Source organism: Chlamydotis macqueenii, chromosome 7 (genome assembly GCF_036417535.1).
Source record: "Chlamydotis macqueenii isolate bChlMac1 chromosome 7, bChlMac1.mat, whole genome shotgun sequence".
Classification (NCBI taxonomy): Eukaryota; Metazoa; Chordata; class Aves; order Otidiformes; family Otididae; genus Chlamydotis; species Chlamydotis macqueenii.
In genome coordinates this window covers 27358801-27386166 of record NC_141562.1, presented here as the reverse complement: position 1 = coordinate 27386166, position 27366 = coordinate 27358801, and the positions used below count along the sequence as shown (strand labels likewise).

Here is a 27366-nt window from a genome sequence, read left to right as displayed (position 1 = left end):
AAAGATATGATTTCTCCACGGTGATTTTGCCCACTGATAAACACTACTGACTGATGTGTTTCACTGAGGAACAAAGGGCAGGACTTAGGGACCAGCTGCTTCAAGGCTGCTCCAGCATTTGTCAGTCTGCTGTGTCAGGAAAGACATTTTCACACTCAGCAGGACACCAAACACAGACAGGAGTAATATCCAACATCCTGCTGGGGCTCACCAGTTCAGAATGGGAGACACACACAAGAGCAGCTTAGAATGAAGCCTAAAGAGAATGTGAAATCAATAACATTGACTAAATATATAAGCCAAACTGAAACAAGTTTTTAGCTTAAAAGAGGAAGACCAATGATACATGAAGCTAACTGGGGACTTGCTTTTGCCATCAGTTACATAGCAGATGCTCAGACATTAACTTTTATCAGGAGGAGAATAAAACTCCAAGAGAATTAAATACTTTAAGGCCTAAAGAGCCATTAGGTCACCAAGCCTGACCCTCCAGGCATAGTACATGTTCCAGAATTTAACAAAATCATTCCTACATCAAGCTCAATTTTTCTTCCAGAAAGGAATCCACTTTGCATGAAAAGAGTGTCAGCGCACCATAATTCAGGAGGGTAAGGTATGCATCAGGTGTAGCTTTCTTGGGATCAAGAGAGAAGGGGAATTACACAGGCTTCCGGACCATGGGTTGTAGCCATGCCTCACACAGCTGCTCAGCCCCTGTATTTCAACTCTGGCTGCATCCGATTCCCCACATTGCAGTAACCAGAGATGTTAGTACTGATAAATCAGTGTCCCACCATGACCTGGTAGCACCAGCAGTGAAATACAGCAGAAGCTGCCAAAAAACTTACAATATTTCCATTAAAAAAAAAAAATAAAAAAATAAATTAGAAACAAAAAGCTTTTCTTTTAAAAGAAGAAAAAGAAGCCAGAATTTAAATCATCTTGCTTCATAACTGAGCCCAGGGTTACGCTACAATCCAGGTAAACGATGTTTATATAACTGGTATTTGGCTGAATGCGTAATTCCTATTTAACAGTTGAAGAGAGGCATTTTGAGTCTTCAAAGAAATCTGACAGGTAATTCCCACTGTAGTTCTGCAGGGTAGCTGAGAGGTAATTATCCTTCTCACTAGTAAATCAATTAGGAATGAATGTATGGAAAGCTTTTCCCCTCCTCCAAGTAGCTGCTAATCCTCTACACACTAATGAGCAGACAAGGCTAGCAACAGTCTGCAAACCCATAAAAAAAATCTACAGGAGCTGTGAGGCACGCAGGGTCCAATCAGTACCTGGGAACCAACCCCTCAGAATAAAGTATCTTGCCTGGAAAAAGGGTCTGCACCATTCACTGCGTGTGCAAAGGCCCTCTGCAGGTGTTACTTTTGATATCTCCCTCCCCATTTATTGCCTTAAACAAAGATTATTTTTGAGGCTCACAAGAGATCACTGCATTGTGTTCAACTAGCCAGCACTTACGCTGTTAGAGGTGAGACACAAGGGATCAGTACTTCCTCTGCTGGGGTGCAATTGATTCACCCACTGCTTTGTGATTCATTACTGGTGGTTGTCCTCAGGAGCTCAGCAAAAACATGATGCTTACTCTGCAGGTTGCAGTAACAATATCCACCCAGAGAGACTTGGAGAAGATTACAACCTAAGTGCATTTTTTTCTAGTGCACAACCTCATGAATCTGTAAGGGGTGGGTGGACAAGAAGCCTGATACTGAATTTGACAAATCCCAGATGGTTCAACTCAGTGACACCTTCGTCTGGCATTCTGCAAATGCTACATGGATGCTTGGAATTGCTTTACTGTCAGAGTCAGCTTTGGGTTCAGAAAAACCAGCCGTTTAACCACACACAGGAGCAGTGCCTGTATATTTAGAAGAGGTAGAAAGAATGAAAGCAACTTGTCCCCACAGCAGCCAGGTTTCATATGTGTTTTCCTTACAGCTCGTCTCTCCATTTTGAAAGGTTTGTCAGCAGGGAGGAGAAGAGGGAAGACAGACAGATAGATCCAGAAATAATTTCCTTAAGATACAAGAACAACAAAAAAAAAAATTAAATTTTCTTCTGAAATAAGAAAACAGGAGGTAAAGATTGGTCTGCATGCCACTATATGATGAAATTGAAGTGTTATTAATTAAAAAAAAAAAGAGAGAAAAGACTGCTAATCTGTAAAGCTCGATAGCTTGAGAAATTGCCAAAAGATAATAATATATCCTAGTACTCCAATTTTTGAGGGAGACCTTACACCAGTGATGTAGGATTTGTAACTGAACATATTGCCTCTGATTTTGGGTGGGCAGAGTTGCTTTGGAAACAGAATGAAGAAAAATTAACTCTTCAGTGTCCACCATACTGGGTATGGAAGGAGTGTGAAGGACAGGAGAGCTCATTACAAAACATTTCACTCCATTTTACTCAAGAAAAAAAAGGAAACCAAGGTAGTTTCACAAGAATTCAGCTTCTGCATCAGAAGAAAAAATATAAGCTGATCCCTGTCTACTGCATTCTTTCTCTCCTGGATAGATCCAAACACATATATATTGCTGCTGATAGTAATCAGAGCTATGACTGCCTTAAGGTTGCATACACTGAAGTAAACATCAATCTTGAACCCTCTGTGGACTGACCAGTGATGGAAAACACAATAGTAGTAATAAGAACAGTACAAGTCCCAAAATACTAGTTTGGAAACCTAGCCACAGAGACAGGAGAGGGGCAGTTTGGAAGTGATCAAGAGGAATGGGCTGCACCCCATCCAAACTCAACTCCACTACCAGCAATTAGCTACGTGCTGGAGCCCTCCCACATTGATTTCTGTGGGTAGCTAAAAGCATCTTTGTCCCACTACCTCCCTTCAATCAACACAGGCAATAATTTTAAACCAAAAAGGCACTGAGTAGTGACTCCTAAGCTGTGCTGTGAGCCAGCTGCAGCCCTAATTGCACCACGTGGGAAGCATGAGCAGGGGGTTTGAAAGCTATGACCTCATCTTCTCCTACACATTCAAATCAAATCTTAGGTCTCCCACCCACTCTCCCAAGCATATTCTGCTTTCAGCCCCCTTACACGATATAACCAATGAAAATGTCATTTACATCTTTACCTCCAACTTCTAGCTAGGGAAAGCATAAAGGGGGAAAGAGTCAAATGCAGAAATACATATATAGTATTTCTAATACTAAGAGATGGAGAAGGTAGAGAGAAGTGTACTACCCAAAGCCAGTGTAAGCAAGACTCCCAGAAGCATGTGTGAGTTCAGCTTCTTTAAAGGTGTAACAGTTAGAAGCAAAGAAAAGCAACCCTTCTATTTCTCTAAAGCATTCAGGAGGAGATTAAGGACTCCATCAAGGCAAGGTTGGATGGGGCTTTGAGTAACCTGGCCTAGTGGAAGGTGTCCCTGCCTATGGCAGGGTGGTTGGAACAAGATGATCTTTAAGGTCCCTTCCAACCCAAAACATTCTATGATCCATATCACAAAACCAGGCATAATTCTACTGGATTCCATGACATTGCACTATTGCAACTTAGATGGCAAATTCAGGCTCTCGTGACTTGCCAATAGACTTCACTTTCGGATCATAATTCCTCTCAGAATAAACAGAATGTCATAATTTTGTTTCTATAGCTACCAGCTCAATGGCTCTCCCTTACCTTCCTCTTGTTAGTGGGACTGACATAAAGGTAGCTCAGCACAGTCTTCAGGCCTACTTTGTCATTTAGCTTTTCATAGGTAGTGCCATAGTCTGTTGACCTGGAGAAAAGAGGAGACAAAAAGAGTTGATGTGGTTAATAGGGCTTAGAGGAAGGAAATGACTGTGTGAACAGATGCTCAAAGTTACAGCTTGAGCATTATTACCCTTAAAACTGGAACTTTTGGGTTTCATTCAGGGTGGCAAGCAGAAAAAAAAAAGAAAACTTGAGTCCTTTGGAGCAGCACCTGTCTCTGCATCAAACTGATCCTATGCATCTGGGGAGTTGTGGTGCACACATGAACTTCAGCGGAGGCTCTGCTCTCATGTGCCAGATGTCGGATTGCAAATGCTATCTACATGTGAGGACTCTGATCTCAGCAGCACCCTTAGCACAAATTCCCTTTTCAGACAAATCCAACAGAAGAATCCAAATTAAACCCATCAACAGTTTAAGTAGGCTGATTTTTGACTTGGAGTTGGGGATCCAAATGTGGCTCAGAATTGTAACAGCTGAACTCATGTCTAGATAAAAACGTACCTAAACTGGCATCTTGAGTCCTCAGTCACCCCCATCCTACTTTATGCCAGGCATTTAATTTTTCTGAGTTATAGAGACAGATTCAGGCCCCTAAGCTAGCAAATCCCACTCGGAGAAGCAGATGATCTGGGGGTGGCATTACCCATTCGTGACTGGGAAAAGGGCTGCTCCGTCACAGAGGGTTTTCTGTAGCTTCCTCCTCCTCATTTGTGGGAATGTTTGAAGCCTCACTCTGCCCTGCTTGTTTCTCTGTTTTCATACTCTGCTTTTCCTAACAAACAAGATTTTTCCTACTAGAACAAATCATCAGTTACCGAGTACAGGATCCCACACCCAAAGAGCGATCAGCACCAGCTTGCTTTAGAAAGGGCCCCACAACCTGCATGAAAAGCCCACCCACCCCATCCAAACAGTGAGGAGAGCCTGGCTCCTGACTCTACATAGCTTCTATTATGTGGACAAAGCAAACAATTCTTGTCAGGTGGACAAGGAAAGACCCTCACAACAAGCCTACCTGGACATACTTATGATTTTATTAAGATGATAATTCCCAGCTCCTGCCTCCTCTCTAATCACACTTTTTACCAAACAGATTATTAGAGAACATATAGCAAATTCAGTGCCTTTCCTAGTAACTAGTTCCAGCAATTTTCTGATTTTCCAAGTTCAGCAAGCCTCCAGCATCTGCAGCTTTGAGGTTCTGCCTGAGACTACTCCTCTGCTGCCTGTCCGTCTGGCAGAGAAATGGCCCGTCACCCTTCTGGCATCATCACAGTGAGCACTGGTGCTGTGCCCAGCAGCTGCAGGCTCCCACTCAAGTGGCTGCAGAAACTGAGCAATGCCAGAGTCTGTACCCAGCACCACTGGTTTTCTTGCTGCCAGTGGAGTCTAGAACAACACTGTAAAGGCCATGCTACAAAACCAAATGGCTGGCTCCAGGATTCCAAGTCGTAGGACCCATGAAGTCAAAAGCTTCTTTTATCACTGATTTTGCTCCAACGCATTTGCTTCTGTGCATCTCCCAAGTGCAATTCCTAAATGTTTTGCAAACTGGTTCTTTCCTTAAATGGGTTGGACCAACTTTTCTCCTTTGAACACTCCGTAGTCAGGGGTGCTTCAAATCCCAAAAATCATGTGTTCTGGTTTCGCTCTTTAATATTAAAATACAGCTAATCTTAGTTCTATTTACACTAAATACTCTTCTGTACTAATGCACAGTATTGATACTTGCAGGGTTTCACAGAGACATCCCAAAGGATATTACAGTAATGTACTGCATTTCCATAGCACTTTCGCATCCAAAGAATCTGAAGCTTTTACCTCACTAGGTATCAGCATCACAAAAAAAAAATCTAGCAGCTCCCCCCTCCAGCCAAGCTTGAAACTGAAGCAGCTCAATTAACAAAACTGAATAATTCAGGTCAATTAATTCTACTACCTGAGGCCTCTCATATATGCAAATTCAACAGGTCAGGAGTCCTCAAGTAACACCAAGCAATACGCAGAGGGTAACAGACAGAGGGCAAGCACTGAGCTACTTCCTTGATCTCACCCTTCCAACAGCACTGAAGCTCCAAACAAGCCATATTCGTGACTACATATGTTACCAGCCACCAGCAAGGGAAAGAGATCACTGGTTTCAATCAGCATTCAAAGAGAATACAAATAACAGTTTAATATTCTGACAGAGCTACTTTGGTTTTGTTCTCTGAGTCATTTTCAGATCTCCCAAAATGCCTTGCACTTCTAAAGATGCAGGCTGGATGCCCTAATGACTCTTTCTCATTAAACCATTATCACTCATTGCATTTGCCCTTTCAAAGAATAGCTAGAAAGGAAGTAGGATCATTATTTCGTTAGCTTCTCTAAGGCTTTCTTTATTATCATGACAGTCACCACTGGCTTCATAGAAACGTCTCAAAGGATATCACAATAATATACTGTATTTCCACAGCACTTTCCCATCCAAAGAATCTGAAGCTTTTGTCTTGTGTTAATCCATTCAAACTAACAAAGTCCCAAGGGCCATACTGGGAAATATTATCTCTGTTCTAGAGATGAAGAAACTGAAAGCTTGCACAGGTAATGGTTCATTTTTTTTTTTTTCAAAAGAAGGCATCTACAATTACTGATTTCAGCTTCAATAATCATCTGGTGTACAGCTCGATACTCAAACCTCCTATGACCCAACTGCCTAATTTGAAAGCAAGTATTTATAACAGAAAACAACAACAAAAAAAATGCTGGCTGCCTAATTTTAGCAACCCAAGCCTGAACATTTGAAGACATATGACCCACAGGTGAAACAGAACAGTTCTAGCTCAGCTTTTAATCTTAACTTGAACCTTTACTAAACACTTATCTTTGTAGTCATAGAATTCTAACTGCAAATTAATTAGCCCACATGTCCTTAGAGCTGCCTAACACTGCAAGCAGACTGTATCCCACATTTTCTCCCATTCCCTTGGTCAGAATAGGAACCACTTCAAAGGACATTATTAAAGGAGTGGAGAGGAAGAAATGTTGTAGTTACATAAAAATGACGAAAGACTTGGTGATACAAGAGACCCTTTCCATGAGTCACACCTCAAATGCCTGCTTTAACTTCAGTTGGTCCTCTTATGGCCAATTGATTTTGCCTAGCTGGTTCTCTTCTGGGCTGCTCCACTGAAGCCACCACTGGAGTCTCATCTCTTGGAAAGCTGTTACTGCCTTCAGCCTCAAGTTGGTATTTGCAGATTGCATCTAACCCTATACACATGTAAGTGTTATTAACTATGCTTTCATAAATAAATGTTTGCACCTCCTTACCCTGCTGGTAGCACAGAAACTGTTACAATGTGGAATGGACTGGCTATACATACAAAGTCTGTAAAAGCTCAATCCACGCATTTTGTCCCACGTGTCCCATACATTGATCTTACAGCATTTCACTGTCTCCTCTATCCTGTTTCCATCCTGCAAACCAAGCTGCTGGCAATACCCCATGAAAGGCTGCACAGTGAAAAGCAATAAAACTCAAGGGGTAGTCCAGTCTTGAATGGACCTTCCTCTACTCCAATTCAGCTTTTTTGGTTTTTATAACTAGCAGTTCCCACCAGCCATGAGGAAGAATCTCTTTGCTAGTTGAGTTGACATGAAGAAAGGTTTGATCTAGAACAACACAAGTGTCATATTCATATAATCAAATAAATGCGGGCTTTCCCTGAACAGGCGTGGCACCAAGTTCTACATATTCCCTCCGGAAAAGGGTATATAAAGTAATTTATTGGGAGACTGTGAATTCTCCCATAATTGTATTCTATTATAAACAACTGGGAAAGAAAATCACCTGCCTGATTCTGCCGCCCTCCCCTGATGGGTATCGACATGTTTTAACCATTGCTGCAAGTGCTGTCCCATATGTAGTCTGGCAGGTCAGGGCTCAAGCATTACACCCAGGCAGAGGAGCTTCTCTCTACCAAATCTGGTCATAACTCAGTGCACCAAGAGAGAACAAAATCCATCTAGATCCTAAAGGTCTGAGCCTGAGCTTCCCCGTGAATCAAACAAACAGGTCTGAGTCAGCAGACTTTAATATTGTAATAAGACTTGCTTATCCCAGGGGTATGAAGTAGAGGTATGGAGAGGCAGAGAATGCCATCTGAACAGCCTTTAGAGAAGGTCTTTCTCCTGGATGGTTTCCATCCCAGGGCTCTGTCAGGCTGAGAAAGGAAGTTTGGTTTGTTTGCAGTCTCAGCTATTCAGCTATGGAGATAGGCTATGTATCGGTCTCTCAGAAGCAAAAGAGCTGCAAATGGTGGCATTGGATGGCTGTGAGGGACAAATCAGCCTCCTGGAGTGTACATGTGCCAGTGACTCTCCTGTCAGGGGGTTTCTTCTCTGTGCCTGTGATTCTCCCCACCTGTGTGTGGAGAAGGAGCAGGTATGGTTTTGATTTTAGATTCTATCCTTCTTCCTAAGACACTGAAGCTTGTGCATTTGTCTCCAGATCAGAGTCCCGGTACGCACACCCGCAGTCCCATGTCGAGAACTGTGGGGGGGGTCATCTCCACTTAAATGCGCAGGAGAATATCCCGATTCTCTGTGCACTTCAGAGAGCAAGAGGAACACACACAGCCCAGATTAACATTTGCTTCTCCTCTCATATGCCTGCAGAACTGTCTGCCTGCAGTGTGCCTATCTCTCCATATCCCCCAAACAACCTCTTGTTTTTACCTATTGGCCAATTTTTTCCCAGTTTGACAGAGAAACAAAAACCCTAGAGGAACAAAGTTTCTACAAGTTTCATGAAAATCAGCAGCCAGCAAAAGGAGAGTAAACTTCTTAGCACTCAGAGAAAAGCTGCAGCACAAAACCAAATCCCATGAGGCATGAGAGCAGGCACATCTCTCTGAATATCCAGCTGCAGGAAAATATTCAAACACAACTCACATACTAACACACTACAAAGAACCCAACTGCACAACATAAGTCAGCCTGCCAAACTTCCATTGCTTGTGAAACAATTTGTTTCTTTATCTCCCTTCCTCTTCCTCCCCATCAAATTACACTCCTGGATATAAAGGCCTTTCTGAAGCTACAACACACTCAGAAGAGATTCCCATCTGTTTCAGAGTCCAGCTTGACCACCCGCTGTGGTAGCCCCAACTCTAGACCCCTTTGGCCAGCTACCCTAGTGACCATAAGTGGTTCAGGACTCAGGCAAAAGCTGGCTCAGCCCTAACCCATTAACCCTAATGGCTAAACAGGTTCTTACTGGAGCACAGAGTACTAAATCAGGAACCAGTTCAATCACACAATAATTACTGCACCATGTGGGAAACTGATCCCACTAACTTACACTGGCAGGGCAGAGGTCTGCTCCTCTGAAAAGGGTGTCAGTCACTCAGCATGCTCTGGCCCTGCCTCTCTGAACTCTTTGAGATTATTCCTTTTCTTCCTTGTTGAACACTTTAGACTAGCTCCTTGCTTTTGGTGACTATGGCTGTCAGTGGCTGAACATCCTCCACTCCCAAAACCTTTTTCATATTCAGAAACAGAGAGGAGCACCCTTTCCTCTCTTAGGGCTGCTTTTGAGCCAGAACCTGCCTTGGGCAGCCAAATGCCCGGGACAGAAACACAGAGCTGGCCCTGCAGCTAATCCAGACTCAGCTGGAGCCCTGGAAAGGCAGGGTGACCGCTGCCACTGCCAAGGCAGAGAAGGGGTGCAAGGCCAGCAATGGTCCCTCAGCAATGGCCATGGTGCTATCCGCCACTGCTAGCCCAGCTCCCTGGGCTCTCCTTCTGTCTCTCCAGGACTATTTCATTCCCAATCTCAAGGCAAGCAGGGGGGCCCAGGTCTAGCTCCCAGCTTTCAACACAGGAGCCTAAATTTTACTTACAATGAGGCAGCACCCAGAAAAATCCACTCTTACCAGTGCAAGGTTGTCTGTCTGATATGGCCACACACAAGGACAGTTTTTCTGACAAAATAAAAGAAAAATAAAAACCAAACACAAACAAAAAAAGTCCAAACAAACCAATCAACCAACCAAAGCCTCAACAGACCAAAAAAAAAAAACCTCCAAAGCTTTACTAGGTCCCAAAGGACCTTCTAACTCCAAAGCCAGGACACCATGAGCACTTATCTTACACCATAAAAAAATGACTGTAAAGGAGCTAACAAAACCCAATCCTTACTCCTTCCCTCTCTGGAGCTGACATAAGTCTGAATGTGAACATTTTACAACAAAGGTATCCACAGAAGCCCTGTGGAGCTATGTCTACGTACTAACCAAGGAAACCCAAGTATCTGTACTCTGTGAATCTTTCACTTAGCAGAGCACATTTGCTGTGCTGAGAGTTTTTTACCCAAATATGATTTTAAAGTGACTGAGATAAATATAAAGCCAGAATATTTTACAACTGCAAACAGAACAACTGCCTCCCTTTGTCCCCATCCCACTACAGAAAACTAAGAACAACAGTGAAAGTCTGCAGAAGTGAACAGAAACAGAGCAAGCACATGGTACTGCTTTCCTGGCGTAGTTTCCCAGCCTACAGCAATATCATGGACTTCCTAAACTGAAGATGATACCTTTGCGTGCAAGAGCCATCAGTGGGCTTTTAGTTCCATAAATCTGTCTAGAGCCCACAGGGAAACTTCTGGCAACTTCATTATCACATGGTAATAAACATCACAACTGTCTGCTGAGTGAAGAGATGCTCCCTTTTGTTTTAGCTTGATAACATAATTCAGAGCCCAGCACTACCACTTAACAAGAATGAAACCAGAGGCCCATGCTGCCATGTGTGATTTCACTGCCTGTTTTCATACTCTCCACAGATTTATTTTATTTTTTTACAGTCTGAAGACTCCCTGTTTATTTAGCCACTCCCTGTACAACCTATTAATGTCTCTGATCATTCTATGACTACTCTTTCTAGTCCAATTACATCTTTTGTCATGGATGCCTCAGAGACCGATCTTTACCAGGAAGATCTTTCTTGTAAAACACAACTATCCAAAAACTCAGAGTATTTAAAAATGACCTAAACAAAACCACTTTCTGCCATCATACACAAGGTCTTACATCCTCAATACTAGACGACTTTCAGTTTCACAAAGTTTCAAAAGTACCTAAAACCAGAGATCCCACTGGGGAAGAAGTAGTTCAAGCAGGTCACAGTTCTGGTTATTTCTTTTGAATTTTTTTTTCCTTTTTGTTTGCATCTAAACAGCAGAATACCCACACCCATTTCTATTATGATACCGGCACCCTTCCTCCACTCTTTTTCGATTAATGACAACTCCCATCACCACACATCCGAAAGACTTGAAGATGACTTTTGTTGATAAATTTCAATTTATAATGTATAGTGGAGACTGGCAAGGCAAAACAAACTGCCATGAGGCATTAGTCATTGTGATTCGGAGTCCAAAATGAAGGTGATAGGAATTATCTAGGAACACTGGCTTCCTCTTTTTTTTTTTTTTTTTCCCTTGCAGATTCTTATCTTCTTTTATATTTTTGACAGGAAAGGTATCCTCTCTTGTTTATTCAATATGAGCCTTTGGATGTCTCAGAGGTTGGGCAAAAAGATACAGAATATTCCACCTCTGGATTTATGGGCAATAGCGCACAGGAGATGTGAATATCAGTCACATTTCTAGTGGCTGATTGCTCATCAGCATTTCATTTGATCACCATCCCACAAGGCAGGGAGACTGTTCACAGCATTCATTCTCTAGTAGAGATGACAACTCAGATGGGCAGGAACAGTCCCTGGAGACATAGTTTTCGTATATTTAGCCTACAGAGATGGTGAGGACTAACTTGAAAGTCATATATATGTTTGCATCACTCTTGTTGTACTTGTCCTGCAGGAACACAGTGGTGCTTTGGATATCCTCGGCAATCACTGACCATCCAGAACAACGTACCATTGGATGCCTAAACAGCATTCACTATCAGCAAACAGGCTGGCCTTTCCCAGCCTCCTCTCTCCCCTGCACCTGGGCCTTCCCTTATCTTCAGATACACCATTTCTGTGAAAAGGCAGAAACAGTTGCAGATCTAAAATAATCTGTAGAACCATCTCAACTGGCAGAAGCCTCTTCTGAGATACAAAGAGTGGGGAGGGGGGAATGGGTTTTCTTGCAGGAAAAGAACGGCAGAGAAAGTGAGGGATGCTTGACAAAGCAGAAGCAGGAGTTGCCAGATCAAACCAAAGAATCATTTTGAGCACCAGAGGCGGACAATCCCTGTTCAATGACTTTTACATGCAGTATACCTCAACTGCTGTGAAACAGATTTGACTAAAGGCAGCTCTGAAGATGTCTCACCATTTTGCTTCTGCCAAAGGATGGCAAAATCTGTCCTCTGAAGTAGAGATAAACACAAACTAAACTGATGGATCCTAACAGCTCACAGCAGGCAAGAGCCTGAACTATAAAAGCCTATGGCAAAGTATGCTCTGCTTTTAGAGAACTTGAGATCCTGACCAAAGCAAGCAGGCTGCAGGTGTAGTGGTTATTAAGCATTGCTTTATATTCTGCTGCAGAATAGCCCACAATAAGGAGGCACAAAAGCAACAAAGATTGCTGCCTCCTACTGCGATACTAAAATAACTCTACTCCTCCAGCACTAAGACTCCATCTCTATACCATGGCTGTTTATCTCATCTTAAATTTAGCCGCCTACAAACTAGGTATTTAGCTCTAGCTCCCAAGCCTGTCCACATATTCTCTCTAACTATAGACAGAGATTGTTAGCATCAGAGGATGACTTATTCATCCCAAAATAGGCAAGCAAGTATTGCTCTCTTAAGGTGTCTTCCTCCCTTCAACGTAAAGGGAGACCAGAGCAACCCACCCACACTCCTGAAACTGTTGGATGACTAGCACAAGACAAGGTGTATCGCACACTAAATGGATTAGAAAAGTTCATGCACTGAGCTGGCCTTATAAATGAAGGGAAGGACCTCAGTTATCCTGGCTGAGATCAAAAGTTCGTCATTTGTTGTAATGTACCAGTGCTCTATCTTTTAAATGTTGTTATTCTGTGAGGATATGTATCAGAATTACTATTAGAAGTAGGTGCCAAACGACATCAGGACTCCACTCTATAGCATTATAACACTAAGAGAGCAGAGATAAGCAGACAAATGTGAGAGGGATTTCCCAACAGTTGCCAGCAGAATCAAGAATATAACAAAGCCCTAAGGCAATGGGAAATGGCTTCTCCTCTAAAGCCAAGCACTTCCCTTCACTGCATGCTTGCTGCATTACACCGCTGATGACCTGCTGGCAATCCTTATTGTGGCCAGGCAAAGGTGATGCCCACTGGTAGAAACTGTACCTCACAGAAACACAAACATGAAAGCATCATGTAATATCCACATCAGCAGCCTCAGCAAGGACACCAGAATCTGAATCATCATCTTACTGCTTCTGACCTGAGAAGGTCAGAAGGTCCCAAGACACAGTTCAGTTGCTGTGAAACAGAGGTGACCTCGAGCTAAGACAGTCTGGCTTCACAAAAGCCCCTCCTTTTTCTGCTCGGATCATTTCACTATTGTGAAATTTATCTAAAAGCATTACTTCTGTAGAGCTCTGAGGAACTACACCTCATCATCACTCACTTCCCATTTGTACTGTCCAAAAGATCTGACATATTTATCATGTTCTTGATTCTGATGTATTCTAATTTCCAGAGAGGTGTTTTATGCATCCCTGATAACGCAGCATACCGATTTTATTCCAAGCACTTGACTGACTCAGCAAAGACGGCATCATCAAGACATATTCAAGAAATTTGGTCTAGAGGACACTTTAATAGCCTCAAAGATAAAAGGCAGCTTTGATGACAAAGTCTCATTAATTAATCAGATATTAATATATTAATTAGAAAAAAAAAGGTCCTTTCCAGGCCCTTTTCTACTTTTATTACAATAGCTAAAAATGCTTCTGTAATGACTCTCTTAAGTAGCTAATCATTTTAATTTGCATTATTTTGTAGCAAAAGAAAAGTGTTCTGAATGTAAGATTTTCTGAAGGAATTGTAGAGGTTCAATTTAACATCCATGCTATTAGCTGCATTTAAACTGGAACTCCCCTTAAATGTGTATTGAACAAAATGTCAAGGGAAGACTATGGAACTGCTCCATCACTAAACTCTGTATATTTGTACTAGATGTGGATGACAAAGAAGTTCTTTCAAGTACACACTGGGCAATACAACCTACCCTGATACCACCACCAGTGTCCACTCACACGCCCTGGGATGGCAGCTGTGGCCAGGGTTTACCAGAAACTTGCCTTTGACCCTGTCTGCTTGTTTTGAGATGAGGAGTGGGCAGTACTGTGAGGACACTAGATGAACCTGAGTCATCTCTAATGTAACACAAGGCATGATAACTTCTTCAAAGTATCAGCAAATCTTCACAAAACTGATGTAGTTAAAAAAAAAAAATGGCAGTGATAGAGGTAGTTTAGTCCAGCTCCTTAGACACAGGTATTAAAAATTGCAGACAATTCCCAAACCAACTTTTACAGTCAGCCTGCAACACGTTCCATCCCCTACCTCAGCTGACCTCTCTCCCACAAGCCTTAAGTCTACCTGCAGCTCACCCACTTGTGGCCCACAAGGGTTGCTGTCCCCAGCAGCACACCCACACAACGTGAACATAAATACCCCAGAAATACTGCCTAACCACAGGCAAGCCTCTTCAGCACTCCAGTTTCCCATTTAGTTAACTTAGCTTCCTGGGAAAGACTGGCCCTTATATTCCCCTCAAAAAAAAACAAAGGCTCATGAGATGCAGTCACCTGAGACGGTTGAGGACTGACAATGCAAGCAGTCTCTTCCAGACTTAGGAACACCTAAGTACCTCCAGTCGCAACTCACATAGCTGAGAGCCTCTACATACTACTTTTCCACAACTAATAAAACAGCACCAGATCTCCAATTAGTTTAAGTCAGTGTGACCCTATTACCTTCAAGTGAATTAATAATACTGGTAGATCTACACAAATTTACACAATAAGGTCAGCACCCTCTATACTTCTATAGATCTATAAGCACACAGACTAATAGCAACATTAACAAGAAGATGCTAGCATTTTGCAAGCATTCACAATTTTATATTTGTGAGAATTCTGCATTTCTAAGAAGCTTCAGAAGTTTGAACCTGCATGGACAAGACAAAGTAATAGTGCAAGTTTGGTTTTCTTAAGCAGCAAGGAGAATTTGGATCCATAAAAGAACAATAAGTCTCAGGCTAATATTGCTCTGAAGAGGTTTCTTTTGCCATGACATTTTCCCACCAGAACAGTTTCCAGCACAAGCTCTCTTTCAATATGATAAATAAATAAAAACAAAACATAAAATCAAATCAGCCCATTCCTAAATCCTTTGAGGCTTATTCATTCCAGGTACCACTGAAATATCCACGACAAGGCCTGCAAACCCTCTCAGCCTTCTGAATCACACACTGACATTTTTGAGCATCTTGTAACACACACATAATAATCCACAAGACAGAAGGAGCTCTCAGGCTGGATTACACAGTTGACAATGCCTTTATGTAGGTTGCAACACGTGCTTTGCAGGGTGCCATGGTTATACAGCTGGGTGTCTGGGCAGTAAGCTAAGGTTGTTCTGAACGGTCCCAAATGACTCTTCCTTTCTCATCCAGACAGTCAGGTTATGCCACTACACCCTATCACAGTTCCTCAGAGCAGAGAATTCCAGTTGAGGAATACAAAGACAAGGATATAAATGCATAAATGGAAGAAAATCAGTCATCTGTCACCCAGTTTCTCCATCTGGGCAACAGTCAGATCAGTAGCTTGGTTAAGCCTTTCATAATACAGTTAAATCCAGTGCTACTTTGCATGTAGGTATTTCATACTAGCACTGGTTGAGCGCAAGTCTTATTCCCTGAGCACAAGGATTAACAGTCTCAATTCTAGTTAGTATGTCTTCAAAATGCAGACACTGAGGACTAAGCTTGCATCTACACAGACTTTCCAAAGAGATAAGCTTGCTGTTTATTATCAAGGTTAATAAATGATTGTGATCCATACAGCAGATGCTCAACATGAGGATCGCTCTCTTCCCTACCAACTGCTTGTGAGTTGTGGGCAGCTCAGAAAGCAGACAATGGATCATGCCTACGCTATCATGCCTTAAGATCTCACTGCCTAACATCTTTCAAACCACAGCTGGTTCAAGCTTAATTTTACCCCAGAAAACCCTCCATTTCCTGTCATCTTTTGCGCTCAGCACTCAGAAGCTCATCTAACACAAAACGCTTTGTCTTGGGAGAATAAACCTGTTGGAATTTTTTCAGACAGAAGATCAATAAAGTGGGAACAGCCTGAAAAGTCAATCAGTTTCAGCAAGTCCCTCAGGAGATGGCTTGGTGATTGTCATTTTAATGAAGGACCCAGTAAACGGAGCACAAGGAAATGCACATCCTCTTCAAACTCATGAGAGAGGACATCTTAGACTGAGAAGCAGGGGAAAAAAAAGGAAGCACTGGAAGAGACCAGTCATCTCTCTAGCTTGGTACACTGTCTCAGGAAGTAGTCAAAAAGAGCTAACTTAAACTTCTTCAGACCAAGAATTAGCTGCAGTACTACACTGCAGAATGATATTTTCCCCAGGTATTAGATGAGGAATATTTTTGTCTTGGCCCTGAAATACAAGGATAAACATCCCTTATACCTTTGCTCCTAAGTAGTGTGCTGAAAATACAGTTCTTATTCATTTTAAAGTCATGACTTTTACCTAAATTGAGTTTATGAAGAGCTAAGCACCTTGCATATTATCAAGACAAATGGAATGGGAAAGTTATTTATGATCCAAGACACTAAAGTCCTTTTTCTAGACACACCATGGATTTTCTTTATGTCTTTGGATTTAATCATAAGTTAACTACTTATGAAAAGGATCAAACACAAACACCCAAGATGCAGAGTGTGAGGTTCACTCAAGAAAGAATTCTGTTGTACCAAAGGCATTGGAAGGTATCTTGGGAGACCTGCAAGGTTCCTCCTTTGCCACAGATTACCTATGTGTTTGTGATCTTTTTGCCCATTACATATGATGACATATTTCGCTGCTGTTCCAAACAGCTAGGTTGGAGTATGGCAGCTCCCACAAAGGTTCACACAGATGCAGACATTTCAAACTGTAAACTGAGCTCCACACTTTCTTAGCCATGACAGATGAATTGGATTCATTGTGTGAGGTCCTATGCCCTGTGCTATGCCAGAGCTCAGAGTCCATCAATGTAACTGTCTATCCTAGCATTCAAGTCTATGACTCAGTATGTTTTGGGCCTTTGGTCATGCTTTCTACTTGAACTTGGGCTCCAGTCTCACTCAGGATACCTGCCTGTCGATGAACCAACTGTTGCTCATGTTTCTGACAGCACTGTCCATGGATTCGTACCGCAAAAAAAAAAAAAAAAAAAGAGCAAAACTCCTTAAATTGTGCAGCGTTATCTTCAACTGTATTCTAACCCAGCATGGTTCACTCACAGACCTTGGACAGCAGCACTTAAGTTCTTTCAGTAATATTATTTAGACTAGGAGAGAAATGGCTTTTTTTTTCCGTCATTCTAGTCAACCTGATGCTTCAAAAGCTAATGAGAAAATGAAGCATGATACTACATGCCTGGAGAGCACCACTGAGACCCCTAGAGATAATGTCAGCCTGAAGGGTTGCCCATCTTTTAGCAGGCAGATTGCAATAGCCTGTGATTAATTAGGAAATAGTGGCATCTGATCATTGGCCATTTCCTTATCCTTTTTAGCTGTCTTACCAGAAGGCACATGGTTTGTTTTAACATCAGCTTTAATATTCTGGGAATGACTCTTCCTGCAGGCTGAACAGTAACCCTCTGAAAACAAGCCTCCTGCCCTCAACAAGGATCTGAGCAACCACTCAGTGCAGGGACAGTTCTGCAGACTTGTCTGTGCACATCTCTACAGGTTTTACTCTAAGGACAGAGGAGAAATGAAATATGAGTACAAAAGAGGAAGGTTCACAAAGTGCCACTATTTCTAGCAAAAGCATTTAGTCATGACTGAGACATCAGTGAGCAGTGCGTGGACACGCTGAGCATAAGAACACATAGGAAAGTGGTGCATCTCTGCAGCTTAGTGCAAACAATAAGGGCAGTGATCAGTGGCCAACAACTCTGAGAAGATGAACTTTCTTCCCTCACCTTTGTCCCTCCAGAAGGTCCCTGGAAGGGCATCGGGACAGGAAACCTCCCGGATCCACACCACTGCCTTGAGTACACTGCCTGATTGCTCATGTTTTAACATTAGACCCTCAGCTAGTATTTGTCCAAAAGAAACTACTTACCACATCCAAACCCCAAAGCCTCAATACAGTACAACGTGTTCCTCTGAACATTCACTCCATGCAGCCCCATCACCCACTTTTAACTAAGTACCACAGGGGACCTGCATCATTTATCCAGTTGAAAATATAAATGAACAGGTGACATCTCCACTACAAGAAACTAGCCAAGCTTTAACAAAGCTTCCCTTAATTCATTTCTCCTCCTCTCTCCCCCTGCTGCCCAATACTGCTTTAACCCCTCTGCTATGTGCTTCTATTAATCACAGTTCATGCAGCCAAAAATGCCTTTCCCCAGACTCCATTTTGGGGACACACATTTATTTGTGCTTGACTGAGATGTAAGGGAATACTTCTATTCAATGAGCTACAATCATGGATCAATAAAAGTCATACTGAGACTTAAGTGCTGTGATTATTGGAAAGAGGAGGCACAGAAAGAGATATTACATCATGTACATATGCACCCATTACACAGCTGCTAAGCTTTAAAACAATGTGTTTGTAACAATCCCAGTACTGTGGTGAAACAGCAGTTGTCTTCTCAACCCAACAGTAAATGTGTGTTGGGAGTGCTATCTGAAGGGGTTATTTCTTTGTCCATACTTTACTAATAACAGAAGCTGAAAATGGAGAAAATAAATAATGATGAGTTTTTGCTACAAGTCATTATTTTGCAAAGATTACACTGTAATAACTCTAGTACACAAAATATTTTCATGAATTAATCTCCTTTCCTCATGGATCAGGGTAAACAATAAATATGGGCTTCTTTAACTCCCACCTTCTTTTTTTTTTTTTTAATTTCATTCTGCCACCACTTATCAGTGTCTGTGCAGCAAAAAAAATGGGGAAAAATACTAAATATGTTGCTGGGAATGGGATCTCATCCTTAATGACACCATCAATAATTGCTGTCACAAGCTAATATCAGAGTTGCAACCTTACAAGGAAGATAAAGAGGCAGAATTTTTCAGATCGTGGATTCTAGACAGGCTCTAAATGGGATTTTGCTACATGTTTTTAAATGCTGCCTGGATAGCTCATAGGGCAGTGGAAACTAAAAGCAGTTTGAATCTAGACAGGGAGTACTAAACTTACAGTTGACCTATGAACCTCCGAGAATGGCGTTGGATCCAGAAGGCAGGATGTAAATACAGCAAACGCTGTCCTTACAGTAAGGCCTCCACCTTTGCTGGCAGCTCCTTGGGCACCAAGGATATCCGCACGCAGCTGCTGCTTCCTGTGCCAGACAGATTCCAGTAATTCCCCAACTAGCCATGCCCGGACGCCCTTCGGTCCCTACGCTACTGAAGAGTTACTGTGCAGCTAAGACCTTGGCATCATGATCTAGACACCATTAAGAGAATTTATACTCCAGGATGCTTTTAAAAAGAGACTGAATGGCTCCTAGTCGCAACCTGTGGCTGGAGAATTGAGATCAACGTCTCTTCAAACATCGGCAGCCTGGGGGCCTTGACACTACCTGTGCAGACCTGCCCTCACACCAGTAAGCCACAGACAACCAACAGTGCCCCTGTTTCCTGAGAGCTTCTTCTTAACATACTGAAGGCCAGACACTGACAACTGTTACGCATTTGCACAACATCAAACCAAGACCAGGCCAATTTGAGACCTTCTCTGCACCCTGCTAGTAAAACCGAGCATGCACTTCAGGCCTGAACAGAGAAGGCGGCAGGCCTGACACAGTCAGACCAAACTTCAGCTGGGAGGGAGCAACTCCAAAGCCCAGATGTTTGGGGTCACTATGAATTCCCAGGTGACTTAATTATTAATTCCCCAATAGCATTAGTATATCAGTCAACAGAAAACAGGGGAGAGGGGAGCAGCATGCCTGGAAGTCACTTTTAATTTTGCACATTAGAATCTCAGTGTAATTAATATTCAGCGTGGCACACTTGCAGTTCTTGTTGAAATCCCTGAGAAAACTCCCATCAAGAGCTTTGCAAGAGTGTTTCATTTCCAGTCCAGGAATGAAGATATTCCTTCTGCTTTTTCTTCCTGACAGCCAGAGTTCAGACCTTCCCTCCAGAACAGTCTAGCTGTGCAGACCCTTTCCCCAGTCTCGACGGAAACCTCACCCTGCTTTCACCTACTCTGTGTTATCAGCCAGAGACACCATTCAGTAAGAGCAGCCCAGGGAGGAGTCAGTCTTAGGCTGCAGCGCTCCAGTATCATAAACACAGACATTCAGTCTCTGAATTTGGCAGGTGGAAAGTGAGGTTGAAATTACATCTTTCCACAAAATACAACATTTTGACTCATCTCTTAAAAACGTTATGTAGATGAAAGAAAAGGGCACAGTTAAGGTGACGAAGTCTAAACTATAGACCCCTCAGTTCCACACACTCAACCCGAACACACAGTTTCACTGCTGTCAGAGTTTACTATTCTGGAACTATTTAGACTCCACCACATGGCAGCTGCTCCAAGTTCATGTCAGGACAGTCAATTCCAAGACTCACAGACTCTAAGCAAGAGCACCGTCTCAGAAACAAGGAATGATCTGTTCCATGCACATAACTGGAGATTGGCCTGTTCCCAGCTCTGCCCCAGCACTAATCTACCCTGTATTCTTTGCACAAGTATTGTGACTTCTGTTTATCAACAGCAGATAAACATGGTAAACCATGGAACAAGAAAGACTTTTGCTGTGCTCCAAATGGTTGTTGTCAAGAGCCATTTCTTTGGAGAACAGACTCTAAATGTTTGGTGAGCCATTGCTGGTTCCAAGACCATCACACAGCTGTACAACAATTTTTCCAATGTCAGTGTCTCACTCTGAACAGGACAAGCATAGCAGATCCTATCATCCAACAAGAAAAGAAGTGGAAAGGTATAGTACAATAGTTTTATCCATAATAATTATTCCTTTGCTTGTCCCTGTGCAAGCTAAGCTTTTCCGCACTGCATTACCTCCATCAGACCACGCATATGTAATGCAAATCAACCATCGAGCAGTATTTGTACTACAATAATAACTTGGAAGAACTTGTTTAATATCAGAAGACTTAGTGGAGCAGATGAATGGCTCTGACATGATATCCATGGGATAGAAATTCAATTAAAAACTGCAAGTGCACAGGAGTGGTAGTTATTGTTCAACATGTACCGTGGGGCCTTTGCTGAAATACAGCTATTAGCTGTACTGCTTGAGAAATTCTGTTTTCTTTTATGGCAATCTGTTAGCTTGTAGGAAGTTAAATTAATAAAAACACAGAATCACTCTCACATTACGAGAACACAGCAAAGCCAAGGGCTAGTTGCATATTTTATAATTATGGATTAAGTGCATTATGGCAAGGAAATTAAAGAGATGCTACAGTTATAATAAAAGTGAAAGACTGTCTGGCTCTAAAGGCTGATAGTGTGACTATTGCATGCAGAGCATGCTGGTTTGCCCATCCTCATCTCCCCCCATCACAGCTCCCCAGGATGTTAACAATTATTCCTAATGCTAGCAGCTACATTCACTGTGTGTTCTCCCTTGGTGGAGATACATTTGCATGAGAAACCTACTCCCTAATCCTGTTAGGAGCATCTCAAATTCATCTTCTGTCTTGGAAAGGTAGCTTTGCCCCCAAAGAACAAAGAAGGATGGAAGGAGAATTTTTTTTTTTTTTAAAGACAGACAGAGGACAGACAGACAGAGCTCAGTGGGAAGTAACTCCACAAGCCCATCCAACTTTTGCCAAGTCCCAAAGATGGGACTGTAGGCATCCCAGGATGAAAACTTCCTCCTAGGGAAGGAAGAATCAGGCCCAATCAACAAGGAACTGAGACAAATGTTTTTTCATTAAATCTGCAGGAGAGCATGCTCACATCACTGATTTTCAGACATTTGGCTTAAGGTTCCCTACCCTGCAAGTGGAGAAAAAGCTAGGTCTGAATCACCCTGAAACTCCAAGTGAGCCCACATCTCTGCACTCAATGTGGTGCCACCTCTGAGAGCACGCTAGTATTTCACCTCTTATAGAGCACAGCTTTCCCCACCAACAGAAGTTACTAATGGGACAACTAAGTAACTAAATAGTCATGACACCTTCTGCACATTGTGCCTTGACTACTTTTTGACTTACTCATAATTATGAGGAAGCTATAGCATACAACGAAACTTCCAATGAAGTCTGGCTTCCCCAAAAGCAGCCCCAAGTGCACAGTTAGACCACCAGTGCAATTCCTCAACAGCAATGCCCATTCCCATTCCTCACTCACCTGCCATCACTTCCAGATCTGAGCCACCCTCTCAACTGTGCCTACTCCACACAGTGTAACACAGGAAAGCACTATCAGTGGGCCAAAATAGGTGATCAAGAGCAAAGCAGCCCAGGCAACAATACTGTACCTTCCACCCTTTGTTCATCCAAGAGAAGCCTTCTACTCAGACTACACTCAAGAGCCACGACTAAGTCTGACTGAACAAACTCAAGAGGACAAGTCATGCCTTTGGGTCCAACAGTTCTGGCAAAACAGCCCAACAGTTCTCTTATTGTTTCTAGACTCTCTTAACCAGCTCCAGCAACACAGCTTTGCCTTCCGCAGACAGGACCATCTTCTCTCAGTCTATGCAAGCCTTTCGCCTCTCTCTGTAGAGACTGCCAACACATGGCATGCCTTGGAGTAGCTCAAAGATTTCCTTAGAACCCTGCTCCTAATGGTAAAAATAACACTGGTCTTCCCAGCAGAAAAAAAAAAAAAAAAAAACCAAACCAAAAAAAACCAACCAAACAAAAAAAACCAAAAAACTCAAACCAACACCACAACGACATACGACAAACAAAAAACAAACATGAATATACCCACTTTTAAAATCTGACTTTGAAATGCTGCATGATAATGGAACTATTTCAAGTCTCTACTCAGAGTGTTTCCTGACCTTATTTCTAACAGTGGATAGCTAAATCCATGTTCTCAAATATGTATCCATCTTACCTTCTCCTGAGCAGAAAATTTGAATTCTTAATCTCCCTTTTCACTCCTTTCTTAGGAACATTGTTGTTGCTCCTGTTGTACAAGCAAGTACATTTATAAATTCCTTTCTGCAAATGGAATATCCAGTCTTGCAGGAATAACCTTTCATGGATGGTAAAGTTCACTGTCACAATGCTATTTTTTCCCTGCCAGGAGCTAGATGCATCACGCCACTCAAAATTAAAACCACTTTAACACTCATCTGTAATAACATGTGACAGCTGTCATGTTTTTAAGACTCCAAATGGAACTAGGAATCTCAAACTAGACACTTGGATCCACCTGGTTTGACAAAACTAGTTCAGGATACATCTTCCTTAGACCAAACACGTCCTAGTTACTGGTAGCAGACACAAGCCTGTGTGCATGGGAAAGTACTAAGTGGTGTGGCTACAGTGCAAGCAGTTCTTCTGCCTCCAGAGAATTAAGGGGTTATCTTAGTATGTCAGATTGGTTTTTTGTTGCCAAGTTGAGGATTTTAGCAACTAGATTTTAAATACAGATTTCAGTTGCTCCCAAAAGCTGAGTTTATTACCTATGCTGGGTAAATACAGTGGTCTTTGCTCTAGGGAATGACCCAGCAGAGGATACAATTTTTCCCTAGTATAGGAACTCTTCAATTCTAGTGCCTTCATAAATGCTGCACAGGTCAGAGGGTGGGAAGCTAGGTACAGTGAAGGGCGCTCTGCTCCCTGTTCTTCAACACAGCTCAGCACATGGACAGTGCTGAGTGAGGAAGGATAAGCAGGTTACGAGACAGGCTCTCAAAGGAGAGATCTCTGGAGCTACCCATATTGGACACAATGCATGGCAAAGGGCTACATCATGCTGAGTTTGAGGGGATCTATTAAAACATCAGGACAACACAAAGATCTTCTGCATGTGGTTCTGCCAGCAGCCAGAAACCAGACCATGAGCACCTAACTCTTCCCCGTTCCTGCCAGAGTTCTTACCTCTGTCTGGAAGCACTCACTAAGATCATGAAAACATCTTTTTTTTCGTCAACTCTGCTTCAGTTTCCCCACTGAAGAGAAAAGAGGTGAGCATGAAGACATCTAATTCATTTTTGCAGAAAGCATCTTCTGAGTTTATTTGCATAAATGAAATAGCTAGTGTGACCAACAGAACCAAATAAGCATAGAAAAGGAAAACAAACCCACAATTCAATCAATTCCCCAGGTTACATTCATATCTGTCCAATACAGGCACTTAGCTGAAGAAGCGTAACTTCCATTTCAAAAGCATGAAGAGCTATGTGACTACCTGCTGTCCAAGACTGCCAGGCCATTGGTCTGTACATAAGCCACAAAGAGAAATCATCACACTTCCGCTGCAGATGAGTAACAGCGGTATCATCAGTGCGGCTCTGCATCTCCAGAGGGAGAGTCTCCCACTTTCACCGCAACTCCAGGGCCAGCAACAGCATGAGGGTCTGCACAAGCTGCCTGCTGCCAGCATCGCCTGGGCTGCCTCAATGCGCAGTGGATCAGGTTGCAGAACAAATAAGCCAGCAGCCTCGTTTGTCATCATCTCTGCTCACCAGCAACCACCCTCCAACTTCTACCCTGTCAATTCTGCAGCATCCTAACAAAGAAAAAAAAAAAAGATAAATCCTTCCCTTGCTCCTGCCACATGCTCACCTCACCTTCAATCCCCAAACATTGATAGAAAGGATTAAAGAGAGTGCTGCTTAAAACAAAATGGATATAGGATTCAAAAGCAATTACCAAAGCATAATCTTGCTCAGGTGGGCATGCTAAGAATAATTACTATCCACAAGATGAATGCTTGTTGGAGACACATTACAGAAGACTGCATAATTAAATATAGCAACCGATCCTCACTTATCTACCAAGGAATTCACATTTAAAACCTCACCTGCATGCATCTGGGCAAAAGCCACTTGGGAGTTCTCACAGCAGCTGAAAGTTTAGGGAACAGCAAAAACAGGAAAATAAAAAATAGCTGCAGAAGTAATTAGCTTGTCACCAGAAAAAAAAGGAAGGGACAGTAAAATCCTGCTCTGGGAATCACCTTTAAAATAATAGGCTTTGAGAGAAGCGAAAACATCTTTGATGTCTGCTTACACTTGGTCCAAACAAAAATTGTTTCTAAAAGGACCAAACTGATGCAGAAACAAGAGTGGGTACTGCTCCAGGTACAGCCTTCTCAAGATGCTGGCTGCAGTGTCTGTGGACCGGAGGGAAACAGCAAAAGCAGCCACTGTCACTGCACCCCAACAGCTCCTTCACATTGCACTGGTCTTCCCTTATCCACTCAGCCAAGAGACAACTGACATAGCATAGGTGTGTGCCAGAGCGGTAATCAAAGCAAGGATGGTCTTCTGTACTTATACTGTTCCATTCCCAAGATGAAGCGGTTTGCATAAAAAAAATGTCATTTTTCTCTTGGCTGCTCTGCAGTCTGGAGGGAAACGTAATGCCCAGCACGTTATGTGACCTGACAGGTGGCCCACAACCACATGCCAAGTACCACATGCTCTGCCAGCCCAGCTCCTGAAGCACAGCACCAAGCTCTTCCCTTGCCATGTGTCGCCCAAAGCTGGTTACGTCCCAGCTCTCCTGCTCCATGGACACTCTTTCAAAACTTTGCCAAATGGCGTGTTCACAGAAGCATGCTGCTCTGATTCATGATAACTACCATGTTGCAGAACTGGTGAATGAGAATACAGAAAAGGATCACCAGAGAGAAGGATCTCCAGCAGCAAAACAAGATGCAGAAACCTACCTTCTTATTGACTGTGGTCCCAGACAACAACAAATCAACCTTCTAGAGAAACTGTTAGCCTCCAAAGATAAGAACAACAACAGTTCTCTAAGTCTTACTGCTGTTTTGCAAACATGCATTCCATCTCCAGCAGTCATTTTTCAGATGTTTGAAAGATGCAAGTATGAATGCTTGCTTGGGAGATACTGGCATTAATCAAATATTCCCATGGGGGAAAAAAAAAAAAAAAAAAAAAAATAAAATACACTGAGTCCCAAAGAGAATATCAGGAGATCAATGTTCATTTTTTTCAGCTGATTTATTTAAATGCAAGTAGTAGTTGAACAGGACAAATATCTACTCCATTCCATAAATAAAGTATTTATCTACCTTCTACTTCAGTGAAAACAAAAAAAAAAAAAAAAAAAGCTTTAAAATTTGGAGGCCAGATCTATTTTTGTGGAGAATATTCTCTGTGTAGAAAACCAGGAATGGATATATGTAAAGGGAAAGATTTTCAAAGCCACCTACCTAATACGGATGTCCAATTAAACTTAACAAGAGTTGATCTTCTGCATAAATGTGCAGCTTTGACGATCTCAATAAAAATATCCTAAGTTTTCCTACATCTACCTCCTGAAACATCTTTCTTCTTAAAATCCATTTTACCTTGTCCCTGAGAGATTAATTTTCTCAGCAGCACCTTCCCTCCAGCCATCCAATCTCGCTACAGAAACTGTCGCATGTGACCCCCCCATCCAACCACACCACTTGAGCAATAAACACTGAACATCAAACATGCAAAAAGCTTTTACTGTCGACTATCTGTGAAAGAATCAGAGGCTGTCCTTTGAAAACTGTCAGTCAGGCAAGTAAGAGAGCATTAAATCCTTGCAGACATTAACTGAAAGAATAAAGCTTTCACGCACCCAACTTGGCGTTTGGAAGCAGAGGTGACACTTTTGGGGCCTTTTTACAACAAATGAGTCCATGTTTAATTTTGTATTGAGAAAAATACAGTTACTGATAAGCTTTGTCCTTAAAATACCTATGACGTTTATACTAATAATGCAACACCTTGCATTTCCGCAGCAGTCTGAATACAATGACTTAGACATTCCTCAAGTGAGTGAACACTACCATCTCTGCATACCAATAACTATTCTCAACTCACTGGCCAAAACTGAGTTTTTAATCACATTGTGTTCTGAGGAACAGGAATTTGGGCAAAACTCACAGAATAAAAATAACTAAGTGTTCCAGAGTGAAGCGTATTATTTGCAGGTAAGATTAAAATAATTAGGTATACAATTTGGCAAAGCAAGGACTGGGGAGCTATATAATAATCATCAGAATGGGAAAAGTCTAACAGTTCTATCCATTTCCTTCTGGATTCAGCCGGGGGGGGGGGAGAGAAAAGAGTCCTATTTGCCTCTTCAAAACAGATGCAAAAAATTGAACTAGAAAAAGGAAATTTTAGGCCAAATGTCAGTAAAATCCTGTAACTTACAGAATCATCAGTAGTGCTAGTTGGAGATACTTCATC

General features: G+C 42.3%; 1 protein-coding gene across 1 annotated transcript in view; it reads right to left on the bottom strand.

Moving 5' to 3' along the window:
* Positions 1-27366, bottom strand: part of SORCS3 (sortilin related VPS10 domain containing receptor 3) — a 307485-nt gene that overhangs the window by 159175 nt on the left and 120944 nt on the right. Inside the window, exon 3 of the mRNA XM_086751900.1 lies at positions 3661-3760. Within this exon, the coding sequence (XP_086608026.1) occupies positions 3661-3760 (100 nt within the window). The remainder of the gene's footprint in view (positions 1-3660; positions 3761-27366) is intronic.